This window comes from Quercus suber, unplaced genomic scaffold (genome assembly GCF_002906115.3).
Source record: "Quercus suber isolate HL8 unplaced genomic scaffold, Cork oak 2.0 scaffold_219, whole genome shotgun sequence".
Taxonomy (NCBI): domain Eukaryota; kingdom Viridiplantae; phylum Streptophyta; class Magnoliopsida; order Fagales; family Fagaceae; genus Quercus; species Quercus suber.
In genome coordinates this window covers 70936-90847 of record NW_027069677.1, presented here as the reverse complement: position 1 = coordinate 90847, position 19912 = coordinate 70936, and the positions used below count along the sequence as shown (strand labels likewise).

At 41.5% G+C, this 19912-nt stretch overlaps 4 protein-coding genes across 4 annotated transcripts; all 4 read left to right on the top strand.

Moving 5' to 3' along the window:
- The first annotated feature begins 10853 nt into the window (after nucleotides 1-10853).
- On the top strand, nucleotides 10854-11225 carry LOC136070220 (uncharacterized). The gene has a single exon (XM_065779838.1). It carries the CDS (start codon nucleotides 10854-10856, stop codon nucleotides 11223-11225), a length of 372 nt encoding a protein of 123 aa, XP_065635910.1.
- A 141-nt stretch (nucleotides 11226-11366) lies between these two features.
- LOC136070219 (uncharacterized) lies at nucleotides 11367-12215 on the top strand. Its single transcript, XM_065779837.1, has one exon. It carries the CDS (start codon nucleotides 11367-11369, stop codon nucleotides 12213-12215), a length of 849 nt encoding a protein of 282 aa, XP_065635909.1.
- Nucleotides 12216-18151: 5936 nt separating this feature from the next.
- LOC111989646 (uncharacterized) lies at nucleotides 18152-18523 on the top strand. Its single transcript, XM_024021438.1, has one exon. It carries the CDS (start codon nucleotides 18152-18154, stop codon nucleotides 18521-18523), a length of 372 nt encoding a protein of 123 aa, XP_023877206.1.
- Nucleotides 18524-18664: 141 nt separating this feature from the next.
- LOC111989645 (uncharacterized) lies at nucleotides 18665-19513 on the top strand. Its single transcript, XM_024021437.1, has one exon. It carries the CDS (start codon nucleotides 18665-18667, stop codon nucleotides 19511-19513), a length of 849 nt encoding a protein of 282 aa, XP_023877205.1.
- Nucleotides 19514-19912: the final 399 nt, after the last annotated feature.

Below are 19912 nucleotides of genomic sequence, written 5' to 3'. Positions count from 1 at the left end.
AGACTTGAACCTCGGTCATTGCCTTCTACACTCCACAAGTATTTATACTTGTGGAGTGACCACCGCACCAAAGGTCCACAGTGGTATATAACTTTGGTAAGATAACAAAAAGTTTCGACTTCATTTTTCTTAAATGCTGAAAGTTATGATATATCATCTTTTGCAATGCAATAATATTTGACTTCCTTATTTCCAATCTTAGCAAGATGCATTAAGAAAGAAAAGTAGTGATATATAAAATAAATAAATAAAGAATTAAAAAAATAAAAATAAAAAAGAGGGAAATATTAAACAATGCTCTTAGCATAAGAGCATTGGTTTAGAAACTATTTTTAAAAATATTTTATTAAAAGAATAATCATGAAAATAGTGTAAAAACTTTTCTATTATAATTTATTAACAATTGTCCTAAAGACATTTGTTAAAATAACCCCCAAAAAAAAAGCCATAATTAGGATTTAGGATGTCAAGGCCATAAATTTTGACAGTGATTAAATCCTTTTAATATTTGAACGTTTGTAGGCTGAAACTATAAAGCCTCACATTTGTACAACTATTCAATCCAAATACTGGAATCTTAAATTTTGGCTAGACAACAATCAAGACTATTCCAAAGCTGGTATAAAATTGGATATCTTTCTTGAATAACTCTAGACCGTATGAATTCACGCTTTTCTAATTAAATTATAGCATTTTCCATCAATGCTTAACATAGTAATTTATTTTAGGAAAATGCTAACGAGTGCTCTTAGGACATTAGTTAATAATCCATTTAAAGAAAAATTTTATGGGAAATGAAAAAAAGAAAAAAGTAATTAATATTTTGATAGTTTTTTTTTTTAATTTTCCATAAAAGTGGTATCAAAACTTTCCTAAAATGAATTATTAACAAATGTCCTAAGGACACTCGTTAACATGACATTTTATTTTATTAATTCTTATTCCCTTCGCCTACGTGTGTCTTTTGAGAATAGTGTAGTGTGAAATAAGATTAAATATTGTTGTGACTTTCTTGTACAGTTATCGACAAACTATCCAAGCAACAATGGAGTTGGTCACAGAACCATCAGAGGCCATTTCAAAGTCCATGTAAATGCTAGCTAATCCTCAAACTATTTAGTTCTTAAAAATTAAATGCAGTAAACATGAATGGTTTTTTTTTTTTTTTTTTTGGTATGCTTTAATATGAGATTTTAACCTTTTTATTTTGGTCATATCTTAAGTTATTAAGTTTAATTGTTTCTTGTTTCAAGATGCGAGTTGAGCATACAAGAATCTGCAGATGAATTTTCAGAAGAATTATCGTCTGATGAATCTTCAATTGAATCAAAGAGATAATTTCAGTATGAGCAGCTCCCCTTTGGCATATATGTCCTATTCTATTTAATCCATTTTTTTTAATTTTTTTTATTATAATATGCTTTTGCAGGGGCTTTTGTCCATTGTAATCTCTTTTATCCTGAATGGATCAACAGTTACCTTTTGAAGAAAAAACTTATAATTAGAAAGAGTTAACCTTGATCTAAAAAAGGTTGATGATGAATTTGGCCAACTGAAGACACCACCAGAGTTTGATGCTGGCAGTATTCTTCAGTTTACCTATTATTACATGCGCCCGGTACTTCTTCTTCCTTTCCTTTCTCTTATAGCCTCTCTGCTTCCTTTCTCTTCGCACAAATAGATGAGTGTATTCTGAAAATTAATCTGATTATTCCTGGATTTTGGACATTCTTGTGTGGCTTTGATTGACTTTGAGGCATTCATTTATTGACTGCTATGTTTGTGTTTAGTAATACATTTGTTTGATATCGATTAATTTGTAGTTCAACCTACTGTCATGTTTTTGTTTGTCGCTGCATGTATTGACTGTTATGTTTGAACAAATTTGCTTGCACAAGTCTTTCTAAGATTGCACATCCATAATATAATGATGATGAATTCTGACCCTTTTTGATGATGCCGAAAATCCCACCAGTGAGTTGCACGACGCGTGTACGCTCAAAGACAACACCTGCACAGTGAAAAAGAAAAGGACCTCGCAGAGAGCACCGGTGTGGTGCCGGCCAAATACCCTCCGAAGGTCAAGTTAGAACTTCTTTCAACTCTAGAGTGCTAGAGAGGGGTTAATTATGCGTACCTCGGCCTATGAGGGTATTGGGGCTTTTATAGTAGTAAAGGGTGGACCTTTCTTCCTTGGAGTAGAAGTCTTTTCCTTATAGGAATCCTTAAGCGCGTAGATTGCGGAATCTTTTTTTTTTTTTTTTTTTTTTTTTTTTTTTTTTTTTTTGTTGTTGTTGTTGTCATTTTTGAGAGACTGAAACACTGTTGCCGCATTTTGTATTTTTTCTTGATAATAGTGAAATCCCTGCAACTCCATGGACATAGGAAAATTGCTGAACCACGTAAATATTGTCTTGTGCGTGTAATTGTTTTCTTTGGCCTTTTTTTTTTTTTTTTTGGTTTCTCACAGGTTGGAAATTTCGGGTTAATTCCCTACAAAATCCTCCTAAAATCGACCTTACTAGCCAAAAAACGACCTTACTAAAGAGCTATTTTTTAATTTTTTTTTCCACTTTATTTAGAACTCAAGATTTGGGCACAATCTTAAGTATTGTATTCTATTTATTATAATTGATTGATCAGATTTGCCTCATAGTTTTTCCCTTTATTCTAGTGAATTTTCCACTTAAATTTGGTTTGTTCTTATGTGGTTTTTTTCTCGGTGCTTGCGTGATTTTTTATTTCACTCTTACTTGGGGTTATTTTAATTTAATTCATGGTCGTCTTGTGTTGGATCAAATGTAGAATACATCAAGCGCTATGATTAAAACTCTCAGCATTATATTATTTAATTTAAAAATTGATGATGGATGACATCCTTTATTTTAAGGACTTGCACGACCATATTTAGGGTGATAATGCTAAGCCATGCAATACGTCTGAAAAAGAGTGAGAGAAGATGCATAGAAAAACCACTAGGTGTATCAAATAGTACGTCGATGCTAGTCTACTGATCATGATCTCATGAGAATAATGTACATACTCTTTGGAAAAATATTGGATAGTTTTAATGAGGAAGATTGCTCAAAATAAAGGTTTTGAAATTTGAAAGCTTTTAAGTTGCAAGACTTGGTGAATTAGATGGTTACAAAAAAGATAATGATTGATGATGAGTTGCCAACACTATTGCTTCTAAGCTCTTAGCCTAATAGTTGGGAGACTTTGGTTGCTTCTTTTAGTAATTAACTCTACTCTGAATGGTGTGTTACAACTTTTTTTGATCAAGGATAGCTTGTTCAATAAAGAAACAAGAATAACTAACATGGGAAATGATAATGCATAGACTTTTGTCACAAAGAATAGGGGGAGTAAGGGTAGAAAATCTAAGAGGCACGATATAGCCAAAAGTCAAGTGTTTACAACAAAGGGGAACACATAAAGAAAAACTTTAAGGCTTGAAAAATTAACAAAAATAGGAGGAAATTTGCAAAAAGCGGATGATCATAATACCGAAATTGTTTCATCAACTAAGAGGTGGAGATTTGTTGTTATGTCCAAACGGAGCATCCAAATTCCAAAGGGCTAAATACTGAGTCCAACTCATGGGCTGGAGGTGGAGATTTGTTGTGTCCAACCCATGTTTTGATATTTTATTGTTTTATGTGTATTTTACAACACTTCGAACTATTGGAGACATTTAGATTACCCCCACAACAGCGTTCTCTGATTGCTTTTGTCATTGCAAGTGTTTATTATTGGGACTAGCAAAATTGGACCTAGACTCGTTAAACTGCTCGAACCCAAAGAAGAAAATATGGGTATGGATCATGCTTTTTTTGAACCCACTACAAAATGTGTCAAACCTGAAACAGAACCAATGTAAGTCTGAGTCAGGTCGAGTTGACTCATTAGTTAGTTGGATCGACCCATTTTTTAACAAAGGAAAATTTTCTTTTCTTTTCCTCTACAGACTCTACGCTTCTCTTCTTCTAGTTCTCTGACGTTTGTACCTCACTTAATCAGTTCTTCTCACTATTTTCTACCAATTTTTCATCAAATTTTCTAATCCAAGTCACTAAAAAATTTTCAGTTTTCACTCTTACATGGCCACATCACCAACAAAATGATGTGAAATTTTTTAACATTTTTTTTTTCTAACCACAAGACCCATTTAGGTTTACATCTAGGTTTTTTTTTTTTTTTTTTTTTTTTTTGTGTGAGGATAAGATTAGTGAACAACTTTTGGCTCTATATTCTTAAGTATTATGTATAATTTAACATTTATTTTGAGTATTTTTGGTTATTTGTTATCTAATTTATGTTCAAATGAAAAAAAAGTAAAAAACAATATAATTATGTATATTTTATTATTATTTTCCAGTCAAGAGCCTTATTTATCAATTGGTAATTCTTAGAGCTTGTTTGGTTGGAAGGGTGGAAAAGTGGAAGGATAAAAAAATTTTAATTTCCCTCCTTTTTGTTTAGTTAGAAGTGGAAAAGTGGAAGTATAAATTTACTTATATATCCTTATTAAAAAATGATGCACAATTAAAAAAAAAATTGACAAAAAAAAAAAAAGCAATCACCCAAATTTATTAAAAAATAAAAATCATGTCTAAAAATTCAAAAGAAAAAAGAACAAAAGAAGAAGGAAGAGGCAACATAGAGAGAAAAAAAAAAAAATCAACATACTGGACAAGTCCATGTGCAAGTGCACATGGGTATTTTCGTCATTTACCTATCAAATTCTTTATTTTGGAGAGAAATTTTTTTAGTAGGCTTAAGGATAAAACATCCGGGCCGCACCATCATTTTTTTTTCCTCTCCAAACCAAAGACTCTCCAAAAAGTTTTCTTTTATTTTATTTTTATTTTTTATTTTTATGCTTTATAAAATTCACTCTACCAAACAGAAAGATTCAGGGTTCAAATCTTTCCTCTCCTATTATAACTATCATATTATTCAAAGTACTCTTCATTTTTCATGTGAACAAAATACGGGTCTTCAAATTATTATTCGTTTTTCATGTGAACAAAATATGGGCCATAGGTTTAGTAGCCCGTTCAAGAGAAGCGTGTTAAATCCAAACTTGACCAATTTGACAAATTGCTAGATCTATTTATTATAACTATCATATTTTCAATTTATTATTATTTTTCATGTGAACAAAATATGGGTCATAGGTTTGGTAGCCTGTTCAAGAGAAACGTGTTGAATCCAAACTTGATCAATTTGACAAATTGCTAGATCTATTTATTATAACTATATCATATTTTCAATTTATTATTTATTTTTCATGTGAACAAAACATGGGTCATAGGTTTGGCAGCCCGTTCAAGAGAAACGTGTTGTTCTTGATCAATCTGACAAATTGCCAGATCTATTTATTTCTCAGATCAAGTTGATCAACCATATACGATTAACTGCATCCTCAATGTTTAATTCATTCTCCAACGGCCAACGGCTAACGAAACCATGTAAATGCTTAAGCACCACACGTAAAGAAGAAGAAAAACTAAATATAAAAGTTAGATTCCCAGTACTTCTTCGATTAATTCCAAGCATTTCTACAGCAACATGTTACATCTACATGTACACTCTGTTGCGCTAGCTCGGCCTCATCATCCAACCCAGTCATCATTGTAATATGGTGAACTGACAAGAAGCAAGTCAGACTTCGACGCTGAAAGCTTTAAAGGCTCTAATAGGAGAATTAAAGAAGAGAGTTCAGAAAAGTTATGTCATGTCTAAAAGCAATGATTTAGAAATATTTTTAAAAACTTTTTTATAAAAAACAAAACTACACGGTCCTCACCTAAACCATGCCAATGCCACATGTTCCACTCTGGCACAAAATTTTCCAACCTTTATCACTCATTCCTACTCACTGAACAATGCCTGCAAAACTTGAATGCAAAGAGACTCTATACACGGGCACTTTGCTCAGTGCATTAGTTAATGAAAACCAGCAACTGAACCACTCTTCTTTCAGGCTGTTCAGTCCTTTCTTTAATAAAATTTGTGGCAAACCGCAAAGTAATGTTTACCTCCTCTTATTAATTAGCAATTTCTATTATGAAAAGAGTGATGTTAACGAATTCTTTTAAGATAATTTTTAAAACTATATTAAAAAAGTTTTAATATTATTTTTATGAGAAATATTAAAAATTATCAACATAATTATTTTTTTTATAAAATATTTTTAAAAATAATTTCTAAATCAATGGACATTCATTAATATTTCCTTTATAAGTATACGTGAAATTGGTTAAAGTACTTAGTGATAGTCATGGTAGATGTTTACAGCCAGGACACACTATGTTCCAGGGGGTGAGGTTGCGGAGATTACTGATTAGTGCAACTATTGTGAATGGTTGCAACCAATGAGAATTTTTGTATAGATTGTTCCTCATCTTATGAAATATTAAAAAATATGATAATTTATGGAGGACAAACTACTTGAAATTTAAAAAAATTTTTACTGTCCCAAGGTTATAGGGTAAGGTGAATTTAATACTTCGTAAAATAATATTTTTATATATTTAAATTTAAAATAAAGTCAAATTATGTGCAACTATATATTTCAAACTATTACTTTGTTTTGGGCCTTTGTAATCACACAAACAAATGACCTTGTCCTTTGATGATAGACCTAATTAATTGCTTGACTTGGAAAACTTGTATTCTTGTAAACTTCATCCACGTCTATATGTTTTGGGCCTCACTTCTTTTTTTTCTTTGTTCCTTTTCCGCCTTGTTGGACTTGCCTAGCCTCTGCTTGTGCAAGTCATTCTCTTGGGATTTGTTTTTATTTTCTCTTTGCTTCACGCTTGGATTGGATCTTTTCAAGGTTTGACACTTCGGCTTGACAATCAGCCCACTTTGTAGTATGTACACTGAATAATCTTTATTATTTATAAGACAAAGATACTTATAATCAATCACAAAATAAAATAAAAATAAGACTAAATATACAAATGAGAGAGTATTTTACTGTATATATTTCATGGACATCATTCACACACAAAAAATGTAATTCATAAAATTATGAGAAATGGTAGTAATACTATAAATTTTACTCTATAATCTTTACAAATTAATGTGCCACAAATCACAAAAAAAGAAAAAAGAAAAAAAAATGATGAATGACATTGGGAATATTACAAATTTCACTATATAATATTTACAAACTAATGTGTCACAAATTACCCAAAAAATAATAATAATAAAAGTAATTCGATTATTCATTTATTATGTTAATGAAATAAATTAATTACATTTAATATCACAACAAAATGGCAAGTGATAGAGCTAGTTGGTGACCCCCCCCCCCCGGGTTACAAATTGGCAATGAAACTCCATTAAGGCAGAACCAACAGCTAGAAGGAAGAAGAAATAACTATATATATATCAATTGACAAGACCCGATAGAGAGGTATACACAAAAATTTTCTAATACATCCACATTACTTTCTTTCACCTCCAGCTACCTTAACTTTGGCATCGGAGGCTCTGTGGCTGGTCCACACCGGTGACCACACTTTTCCTTTTTGCAGTTTGACCTGTCTCAAGATCTGGATCAGCTGTGGATGACTTCCCTCTGGACGAACATTTCTACTGACAATCTAAGCATCATCATTTTACATCTAAGATACTTTATTAAAAAAGAAAAGAAAAAAAAGAAGAAGGAAATCTTCAAAGTACTGTTTACATATATATGACAATGACGTAAAGTTTTTTTTTTTTTTTTTTTTTTTTTTCCTGAAGTGCTAGCACTTAACCCTTTGGAAGATGACATGCACCTAGAGTAACTGGGTAGTGGCGATTGAGCATCGTATCGCAAGGGCCTAAAAGAGACACAAAGCTGGAATGTCTCTCTCCTAAAATTCCTAGAGAGTAAAGACATAATCAAATCCATTTTCATTGGATTGGCTTTTTATTACCATACAATCTATGTTGATCCTGTCAACAAGGCAGGAGACTTTTGCTTCTATTGGAGAAATGGGATTGGTGTACCGCCAAATTAAGCCAACCAAATAAAACTCTGGGACATGATGGAGGTGTAATAGAAGCAGTTCCATGTTTCTTCTATTCTGGTTTCATACCCAAAGAGTAGAATAACATGTTGACTGATCTTATCTCAAAGACAAAAAACGCTGTCCAACTTACTTATCCTTTGCAATGTAATTTACAAATGCATCACCAAAATTTTGGCTAATAGGCTGAAAACATTTCTCTGTAAATTATTTACTCCATGGCAAGTTTCATTTGTACCAGGCATCATATTCAGGATAATAGCATCATAGCTAATGAAATCTTTCATTTCATGAAACAGTTTTGTGTTTGGGTGATATTCAGAGTAACGTAAAAAAATCACTGTTCAATGATCGGTTAAACTAGATTCTAGCGCTGAGGACATTGTCCCCTAGGTTGCTACAACAACTTATGAGAGCAAACAGTCCTACTTCCTAAGTTCAGGATAAACAAGTGTGGGTGACCTTGCTTAAACACTTCGAAGCTTAAGTCAAGGATGGATAAAGACAATAAATGGTGTGTTTGTGTGAAGTTTTTTGGTAGTTTGGAGTATAATGATTGTTCAACCACTTATCTAAAGGGATTGGTGAGGTATTTATAGATGGTATTTAGGGTCATTCACTATGAATTAAATGATGGCTTATGTCTGTCATTTTCTACCTTGGGTCGGTTGAAAAGGTTAATTAAAGTGGGATTTTAAAGTAAAAGATTGAATTTTGAAGCATTTTACTAAACTCATAACTTGCCAAATCCAAAACCAAAAGCTACAAAGTAGGTTTTATTTATTATAAAATCTACGTCACATTTTGTCTAAAATCAAATCGATGTCCGAAAGACCAAGAACAAAGTATGTAAAAGTAGGTAGAATTGGGCGAAACCCATTTTTGGGTCCAAACATAATCTTGATGGGCCAACCTTACAAACAAGGGTGTCACAAACCATGCATGGTTCATCCAAAAAGTTGGCACTTTCACAAACTAGGGGTAATTATCTACAGCCTGGAACAAACGTCACCTTAAGACATTTCCAAATTGTAAGATACTGTTTGTGCAAGAATGACCAAAAAGTCAAATTTGCACATTTTTACATTTGAACCACCTTGCTTTCTGATAGCCTCAAAAAATATACTCATACACCTACTCATCCACCTAGTAAGAACAATGGACGAGGATGACCCCGTCTCAGCCTAGCCCTGGGGAAACTACCTGGCAAAGACTGAACCATCGTCCCTTAACCACGATGAAACGTTATGAGGATAATAATGAAGTTCCTTACTATTGGAAATATATCTGTCCATTTAGCACCCCACATGGGCGTTACAAATTCGGCAATGATATCTCAATTGTACGGCACTCTACGCCAGGCCCCATTTGGGCCTGGGGGCCCAATTTGGGTGAATGGCCCGCGAGCCCATAATGTACCACTTCAAAGTTTCTCGGCGAATCGTCTATCCTCTTCTCCGAGCATATATGAATGACCAACAGGCGCCCCGTCCGTTGCATGTTCGGCGGCTCCTCAGACAGCACCTCCGCCAAGGATACCCGCAAAGTGGGAAAAACAAGTTCCCAGGCCACTTGCACCGTCTCCCACTACCACCTAACCACCCACTTACGAGTGATAGCATTGGACCGCTTGGGGCACTAAACCTGAAAATAATCATAACCACTCCACAAAGTTTGAGCTATAAATAAGAGGAACGCAGGGACGAGGGGGGGTTGTTGAAGGTGGAGAAAAGGAAGCCAAGTAGAGAGAGAGGGAAAGAGGGTGAGGGTGAGAAACAGACAGTACAGAGGGGGGAGCGTTCCAGGTAGGATAAGAGAGAAAAGTGACCTCATTGGGTCTCAGTGTTGAGAACAACCCAGTGTAGGAAGCCCAAGCCCACCACACAAATAAGTTGTCAGCCAAAGCGAGTCCCAGCTTAGCCCAGTGGTCTCGATTTCGGTGCGCACAATTGGCGCCGTCTATGGGAAACTCCTACAAAGTCGTGGTTCCGATGAGACTCGCACGAGGGGATGGCTGGGAGACATTCTGTAAGTGGTGCGAGAAGTGGGTCGACGGGATCTTCTCGAGGTTCTTCTTGGCGAGAACGGAGGCAGAAACGGCTCGAAGATAGGAATCACGAACGGGATGAAGAGAGGTCCGGTCTCGGTGAGGGATCTTTCCAAACGCAACGAACTGCATCAGTAGCGTTAGGGCATAAACAACACGATGATAGAGATGAAGAGCTTGAACGATTGCATAGGTTGGTGAGAGATTTGGAACTGGAAGCAGAGAATGTGCACCGTAGAAGGGACTAGGATAATCGGGAGAGAAGGTCTGGTTCCGGGGATGATCATCAAGGGACAGGGTCTAATCAATCTAGATCCGGCCGTCGCCGCGAACGATCCCATTCACGGGAATCTCGTCGGCGTAGGGAACGTTCACATTCGCGGGAATCCCAAGCCAGTCGAGATCGTTCGTGGTCATGGGGGTATGCAGACCGAGGCTCGGATTCCCCAGAAGAGCGACGGCCCCGTAATGCAGCCATGGATACGATGAGCCGTGCACTACGGAAAGCTGCGAGGTCACCATTTTCGGCTAGCATCGAGCGGGCACCAATGTCGGACAAGTTCATGTGACCCCCGTTCAACTTGTGACCTCAGTGGGTCTCAGTGTTGAGAACAACCCAGTGTAGGAAGCCCAAGCCCACCACACAAATAAGTTGTCAGCCAAAGCGAGTCCCAGCTTAGCCCAGTGGTCTCGATTTCGGTGCGCACAATTGGCACCGTCTATGGGAAACTCCTACAAAGCCGTGGTTCTGATAAGACTCGCACGAGGGGATGGCCGGGAGAAATTCTGTAAGTGGTGCGGGAAGTGGGTCGACGGGATCTTCTCGGGGTTCTTCTTGGCGAGAACAGAGGCAGAAACGACTCGAAGATAGGAATCACGAACGGGATGAAGAGAGGTCCGGTCTCGATGAAGGATCTTTCCAAACGCAACGAACTACATCAGTAGCGTCAGGGCATAAACAACACGATGACAGAGACGAAGAGCTTGAACGGTTGCGTAGGTTGGTGAGAGATTTGGAACTGGAAGCAGAGAATGTGCACCGTAGAAGGGACCGGGATAACTGGGAGAGAAGGTCTGGTTCCGGGGATAATCATCAAGGGACAGGGTCTAATCAATCTAGATCCGGCCATCGCCGCGAATGATCCCATTCACAGGAATCTCGTCGGCGAAGGGAACGTTCACGTTCGCGGGAATCCCAAGCCAGCTGAGATCGTTCGTGGTCACGGGGGTATGCAGACCGAGGCTCGGATTCCCCAGAAGAGCGACGGCCCCGTAATGCATCCATGGATACGATGAGCCGTGCACTACGAAAAGTTGCGAGGTCACCGTTTTCGGCTAGCATCGAGCGGGCACCAATGTCGGACAGGTTCGTGCGACCCCCGTTCAACTCTTACGACAGTAAAACTGACCCCGTAGAGCATGTCAGCCACTATATCCAGATGATGTCCTTGCATACCCACAATGACGCACTGATGTGTAAGGTTTTTCCCTCAAGTCTTGGCCCCACCGCATTGAGATGGTTTAACGGGTTACGGAAGGGATCTGTTCATAACTTCGCCGAGTTGATACAGGAGTTTGGAATACGGTTTGTAACCTGCAGCCGAGTTCCACAACCAGTGGATGCGTTATTGTCAATGAAGATAAGGGTGGGGGAGACCCTTCGTAGCTACGTTGCTCGGTATTGGGAGCTCTACAACGAGATCGGTGGGGGGAACGAAAAGATTGCTGCAAGCACTTTCAGGATGGGCCTGCCCGAGGACTCTGGACTTCGGGAATCGTTGACCAAGAAACCCCCCGAAGACATGAGACAACTGATGAGGCGCATCGAAGAATACAAACAGCTAGAGGATGACGAGCTCCAAAGCAAGGGAAAGGCGCCCGTGGTTAATCGCCCTCGTCAGAACATCTATCCACCTAGAGTCCGGGGAAACTTGAGGATACAGGAACCAGAAGAACCCGTGGGGGAGGTGAATTTAAGGTTTAAAGAGCCAGTGCATAGGATCATTGACAAGATTAAGCACGAACTGTACTTCAGGTGGTCGAACAAGATGGGAGGAGACCCGTCCATAAGGAATCAGAATTTGTATTGCACTTACCATAAGGATAGGGGTCACACAACCGAACAATGCTAGGTGTTAAAAGACCATCTCGGTCAGCTGGTCAAGGCCGGACACTTAAAGGAGTTTGTGACGGACGCAGAAGACCGAGGGGTAAGGCAGGGCACCCTACAGAGAAAAAGCCTCCTTCCACCTCCTCTTGGGATAATTGAGGTCATCCACGTTGCCCCTAGGGGCCTCACTGCGGCTGGAGTAAAGGAGATGTTGACCGTGGCCTCAACAGGTAGCTCAGTCGTGCCGCCCCCCGTGAAGAAGGTAAAACCGACCCAAGAGCTGATCGCTTTCAACGACAGTGATTTGGAAGGGACAATTCAACTGCACGACGACACGTTGGTGGTCACATCCACACGATGGGGGCTGTCTCGTCCACTCTGCACATGAAGGTGAAGTTTCCTACCGACCATGGTATCACTGTGGTGCGAGGGAGCCAGTGGGCAGCCAGGCAATGCCTGGTCGCCGTAGTCAATTGTAAGAAAGGGCGGACCGACCAGAAGGAGCAGGCCGAACGTAGTTGCCCTTCGTCGGGAATCCCTTTATAGCAATTACAAAATCTGCGGGAGAAGGGTGACGCATGCGCCGAGAAGATGGTCAAGGTGAAGGTATTGCCAGATGCAGATAAGTACTTCCATGTTAGAGAAAGCATGGGTGATCGGGAAAGAATAGAAATGTTGTTGGTCCTGATACAGAATGTGGATGTGTTTGCTTGGAGCTTGTATGAAGTGCCGGGGGTAGATCCCGAGTTCATAGTCCATAAACTTGGGGTCAAACCCCTGTCCACCCCTAAGAAGCAGAGGTTGAGGAGGTCGTCCTGGGAGCACGTACAAGCTGTGAATGAGGAAGTCCGGAGACTGAAGGATGCTGGGGTAATAAGGGAAATATTCTTCCTGGATTGGCTAGCTAACACTGTAGTAGTGAAAAAGAAGAACGGCAAATGGAGGGTTTGCGTGGATTTCACCGACCTGAACCGGGCATGCCCAAAAGATCCCGTCCCCGTGCCAAAAATTGATCAGCTGGTGGATGCCACGTATGGGCACCTGAGGATAAGCTTCCTGGATGCTTTTCAAGGGTATCACCAGATCGCCTTAGCGTTCGAAGATCAAGAGAAAATGGCATTCATCTCCCCGGAGGCTAATTACCATTATACGAGGATGCCCTTCGAACTAAAGAACGTCGAGGCCACATACCAACGGATAATGACAAGGATGTTCCGAGACATGATAAGGCGTACATTCGAAGTATACGTTGACGACATGGTGGTGAAGAGCAAGCAGGTGGCCCGGAATATGGAGGATCTTCAGGAAGTATTTGGGGTCCTTCGGTGGCACAAGTTGCATCTCAATGCCGAGAAGTGTGCATTCGATGTAGGGGCGGGGAAATTCTTGGGCTATCTAATCACTAGCCGGGGAATTGAGGTCGACCCCGACCAGATTGAAGTTGTAAGGAGATTGAAGCCACCGAGTAGCCCAAAGGAAGTACAAGTGTTGACCGGGATGCTAGCCGCCCTTAACCAATTCATCTCTAAATTCGCGGACTGCTGCCGATCGTTTTACCAGCTGTTGAAGAAGTGGAATGGATTTCGATGGAGTGAAGAGTGCGACAAAGCCTTTATAGATCTTAAGGATTATTTAGCGTGAGCACCAATGCTTACGGCACCAGAACCGGGTGAGGATTTGTTCATGTATCTAGCAGTATCCAAACACGCCGTGAGCGTTGTACTGCTAAGGGACAAAGGAATCCAGCAACCCGTCTACTACATCAACAAGACTCTGGTTGATGCCAAGACGAGATACTTACCCCTGGAAAAACTGGTATTGGCCCTGATACACGCCACTAGGAAGTTGCCGCACTATTTTCAGGCTCATACAGTATACGTCTTAACCGAGTATCCCTTACAGTCATTGCTGAAAAGGTCAGACTTCATAGGCCAAATAGCAAAATGGGGAACTAGACTTGGTTCGTTTGACATACGGTACAAACCACAAAGCTCGGTGAAAGGGCAAGTTCTTGCGGATTTTATTGCTGAGTTTTCGCCTAAAGGGAATGTAGAGATAGTTTGCCATCTAGAGGTTCGCCCATAGAAGGTGTTCGCGGACGGTGCATCAAACTGCACAAGGGCTGGTGCGGGGGTCGTCATAATCACCCCAGAGGGAATATGGTTGGAACACTCGTTTAGGTTGTGTTTCAAGGCATCCAACAATGAGGTAGAATACGAAGCTTTTTTGGCTGGACTAAGGACAGTTTCTAGCCTGGGTGCTCAGGAGGTGGAGGTATACTCAGATTCGCGTCTGGTGGTTAATCAGGTGCATGGCAGTTTCGAAACTCGGGATCCCTGGATGAAAGCGTACCTAGGACGAGTGAAACAGGCTATGTCCAGCTTTAGCACGATCAAGGTATTTCAAGTAGCCCAGACCCAAAACAGACATGCCAACTCCCTGCCCATGTTGGCATCATCGGTAGCTGAAGAGATACCCTGGCTAATTAAAGTGGAGTTGGTTTCAGAGCCTAGCGTCAAAGTGTTGAATGGTTTGAAAAGTATGGGGATTGAAGCTGCAGCTGTCAAAACCCTTGGGCCAAGCTGGATGGACCCCATCATTGACTTTTTGGCAGAAGACCGACTCCCAAGTGATGAAAAGGAGGGCAGCAAGTTACGTAGAATGGCTCCCCGGTATTGGCTGTCTGAAGACCGGACCTTGTACCGAAGATCGTACAGAGGACCGTACCTATTGTGCCTACACCCAGAGAAGGTGGGCAAGCTTTTGGCAGAACTACATGATGGGGTGTGCAGCAGCCACGTGGGGGGACATTCATTGGCACACCGAGCAATGACTNAATTTTTTTTTTTTTTTTTTTTTTTTTTTCCTGAAGTGCTAGCACTTAACCCTTTGGAAGATGACATGCACCTAGAGTAACTGGGTAGTGGCGATTGAGCATCGTATCGCAAGGGCCTAAAAGAGACACAAAGCTGGAATGTCTCTCTCCTAAAATTCCTAGAGAGTAAAGACATAATCAAATCCATTTTCATTGGATTGGCTTTTTATTACCATACAATCTATGTTGATCCTGTCAACAAGGCAGGAGACTTTTGCTTCTATTGGAGAAATGGGATTGGTGTACCGCCAAATTAAGCCAACCAAATAAAACTCTGGGACATGATGGAGGTGTAATAGAAGCAGTTCCATGTTTCTTCTATTCTGGTTTCATACCCAAAGAGTAGAATAACATGTTGACTGATCTTATCTCAAAGACAAAAAACGCTGTCCAACTTACTTATCCTTTGCAATGTAATTTACAAATGCATCACCAAAATTTTGGCTAATAGGCTGAAAACATTTCTCTGTAAATTATTTACTCCATGGCAAGTTTCATTTGTACCAGGCATCATATTCAGGATAATAGCATCATAGCTAATGAAATCTTTCATTTCATGAAACAGTTTTGTGTTTGGGTGATATTCAGAGTAACGTAAAAAAATCACTGTTCAATGATCGGTTAAACTAGATTCTAGCGCTGAGGACATTGTCCCCTAGGTTGCTACAACAACTTATGAGAGCAAACAGTCCTACTTCCTAAGTTCAGGATAAACAAGTGTGGGTGACCTTGCTTAAACACTTCGAAGCTTAAGTCAAGGATGGATAAAGACAATAAATGGTGTGTTTGTGTGAAGTTTTTTGGTAGTTTGGAGTATAATGATTGTTCAACCACTTATCTAAAGGGATTGGTGAGGTATTTATAGATGGTATTTAGGGTCATTCACTATGAATTAAATGATGGCTTATGTCTGTCATTTTCTACCTTGGGTCGGTTGAAAAGGTTAATTAAAGTGGGATTTTAAAGTAAAAGATTGAATTTTGAAGCATTTTACTAAACTCATAACTTGCCAAATCCAAAACCAAAAGCTACAAAGTAGGTTTTATTTATTATAAAATCTACGTCACATTTTGTCTAAAATCAAATCGATGTCCGAAAGACCAAGAACAAAGTATGTAAAAGTAGGTAGAATTGGGCGAAACCCATTTTTGGGTCCAAACATAATCTTGATGGGCCAACCTTACAAACAAGGGTGTCACAAACCATGCATGGTTCATCCAAAAAGTTGGCACTTTCACAAACTAGGGGTAATTATCTACAGCCTGGAACAAACGTCACCTTAAGACATTTCCAAATTGTAAGATACTGTTTGTGCAAGAATGACCAAAAAGTCAAATTTGCACATTTTTACATTTGAACCACCTTGCTTTCTGATAGCCTCAAAAAATATACTCATACACCTACTCATCCACCTAGTAAGAACAATGGACGAGGATGACCCCGTCTCAGCCTAGCCCTGGGGAAACTACCTGGCAAAGACTGAACCATCGTCCCTTAACCACGATGAAACGTTATGAGGATAATAATGAAGTTCCTTACTATTGGAAATATATCTGTCCATTTAGCACCCCACATGGGCGTTACAAATTCGGCAATGATATCTCAATTGTACGGCACTCTACGCCAGGCCCCATTTGGGCCTGGGGGCCCAATTTGGGTGAATGGCCCGCGAGCCCATAATGTACCACTTCAAAGTTTCTCGGCGAATCGTCTATCCTCTTCTCCGAGCATATATGAATGACCAACAGGCGCCCCGTCCGTTGCATGTTCGGCGGCTCCTCAGACAGCACCTCCGCCAAGGATACCCGCAAAGTGGGAAAAACAAGTTCCCAGGCCACTTGCACCGTCTCCCACTACCACCTAACCACCCACTTACGAGTGATAGCATTGGACCGCTTGGGGCACTAAACCTGAAAATAATCATAACCACTCCACAAAGTTTGAGCTATAAATAAGAGGAACGCAGGGACGAGGGGGGGTTGTTGAAGGTGGAGAAAAGGAAGCCAAGTAGAGAGAGAGGGAAAGAGGGTGAGGGTGAGAAACAGACAGTACAGAGGGGGGAGCGTTCCAGGTAGGATAAGAGAGAAAAGTGACCTCATTGGGTCTCAGTGTTGAGAACAACCCAGTGTAGGAAGCCCAAGCCCACCACACAAATAAGTTGTCAGCCAAAGCGAGTCCCAGCTTAGCCCAGTGGTCTCGATTTCGGTGCGCACAATTGGCGCCGTCTATGGGAAACTCCTACAAAGTCGTGGTTCCGATGAGACTCGCACGAGGGGATGGCTGGGAGACATTCTGTAAGTGGTGCGAGAAGTGGGTCGACGGGATCTTCTCGAGGTTCTTCTTGGCGAGAACGGAGGCAGAAACGGCTCGAAGATAGGAATCACGAACGGGATGAAGAGAGGTCCGGTCTCGGTGAGGGATCTTTCCAAACGCAACGAACTGCATCAGTAGCGTTAGGGCATAAACAACACGATGATAGAGATGAAGAGCTTGAACGATTGCATAGGTTGGTGAGAGATTTGGAACTGGAAGCAGAGAATGTGCACCGTAGAAGGGACTAGGATAATCGGGAGAGAAGGTCTGGTTCCGGGGATGATCATCAAGGGACAGGGTCTAATCAATCTAGATCCGGCCGTCGCCGCGAACGATCCCATTCACGGGAATCTCGTCGGCGTAGGGAACGTTCACATTCGCGGGAATCCCAAGCCAGTCGAGATCGTTCGTGGTCATGGGGGTATGCAGACCGAGGCTCGGATTCCCCAGAAGAGCGACGGCCCCGTAATGCAGCCATGGATACGATGAGCCGTGCACTACGGAAAGCTGCGAGGTCACCATTTTCGGCTAGCATCGAGCGGGCACCAATGTCGGACAAGTTCATGTGACCCCCGTTCAACTTGTGACCTCAGTGGGTCTCAGTGTTGAGAACAACCCAGTGTAGGAAGCCCAAGCCCACCACACAAATAAGTTGTCAGCCAAAGCGAGTCCCAGCTTAGCCCAGTGGTCTCGATTTCGGTGCGCACAATTGGCACCGTCTATGGGAAACTCCTACAAAGCCGTGGTTCTGATAAGACTCGCACGAGGGGATGGCCGGGAGAAATTCTGTAAGTGGTGCGGGAAGTGGGTCGACGGGATCTTCTCGGGGTTCTTCTTGGCGAGAACAGAGGCAGAAACGACTCGAAGATAGGAATCACGAACGGGATGAAGAGAGGTCCGGTCTCGATGAAGGATCTTTCCAAACGCAACGAACTACATCAGTAGCGTCAGGGCATAAACAACACGATGACAGAGACGAAGAGCTTGAACGGTTGCGTAGGTTGGTGAGAGATTTGGAACTGGAAGCAGAGAATGTGCACCGTAGAAGGGACCGGGATAACTGGGAGAGAAGGTCTGGTTCCGGGGATAATCATCAAGGGACAGGGTCTAATCAATCTAGATCCGGCCATCGCCGCGAATGATCCCATTCACAGGAATCTCGTCGGCGAAGGGAACGTTCACGTTCGCGGGAATCCCAAGCCAGCTGAGATCGTTCGTGGTCACGGGGGTATGCAGACCGAGGCTCGGATTCCCCAGAAGAGCGACGGCCCCGTAATGCATCCATGGATACGATGAGCCGTGCACTACGAAAAGTTGCGAGGTCACCGTTTTCGGCTAGCATCGAGCGGGCACCAATGTCGGACAGGTTCGTGCGACCCCCGTTCAACTCTTACGACAGTAAAACTGACCCCGTAGAGCATGTCAGCCACTATATCCAGATGATGTCCTTGCATACCCACAATGACGCACTGATGTGTAAGGTTTTTCCCTCAAGTCTTGGCCCCACCGCATTGAGATGGTTTAACGGGTTACGGAAGGGATCTGTTCATAACTTCGCCGAGTTGATACAGGAGTTTGGAATACGGTTTGTAACCTGCAGCCGAGTTCCACAACCAGTGGATGCGTTATTGTCAATGAAGATAAGGGTGGGGGAGACCCTTCGTAGCTACGTTGCTCGGTATTGGGAGCTCTACAACGAGATCGGTGGGGGGAACGAAAAGATTGCTGCAAGCACTTTCAGGATGGGCCTGCCCGAGGACTCTGGACTTCGGGAATCGTTGACCAAGAAACCCCCCGAAGACATGAGACAACTGATGAGGCGCATCGAAGAATACAAACAGCTAGAGGATGACGAGCTCCAAAGCAAGGGAAAGGCGCCCGTGGTTAATCGCCCTCGTCAGAACATCTATCCACCTAGAGTCCGGGGAAACTTGAGGATACAGGAACCAGAAGAACCCGTGGGGGAGGTGAATTTAAGGTTTAAAGAGCCAGTGCATAGGATCATTGACAAGATTAAGCACGAACTGTACTTCAGGTGGTCGAACAAGATGGGAGGAGACCCGTCCATAAGGAATCAGAATTTGTATTGCACTTACCATAAGGATAGGGGTCACACAACCGAACAATGCTAGGTGTTAAAAGACCATCTCGGTCAGCTGGTCAAGGCCGGACACTTAAAGGAGTTTGTGACGGACGCAGAAGACCGAGGGGTAAGGCAGGGCACCCTACAGAGAAAAAGCCTCCTTCCACCTCCTCTTGGGATAATTGAGGTCATCCACGTTGCCCCTAGGGGCCTCACTGCGGCTGGAGTAAAGGAGATGTTGACCGTGGCCTCAACAGGTAGCTCAGTCGTGCCGCCCCCCGTGAAGAAGGTAAAACCGACCCAAGAGCTGATCGCTTTCAACGACAGTGATTTGGAAGGGACAATTCAACTGCACGACGACACGTTGGTGGTCACATCCACACGATGGGGGCTGTCTCGTCCACTCTGCACATGAAGGTGAAGTTTCCTACCGACCATGGTATCACTG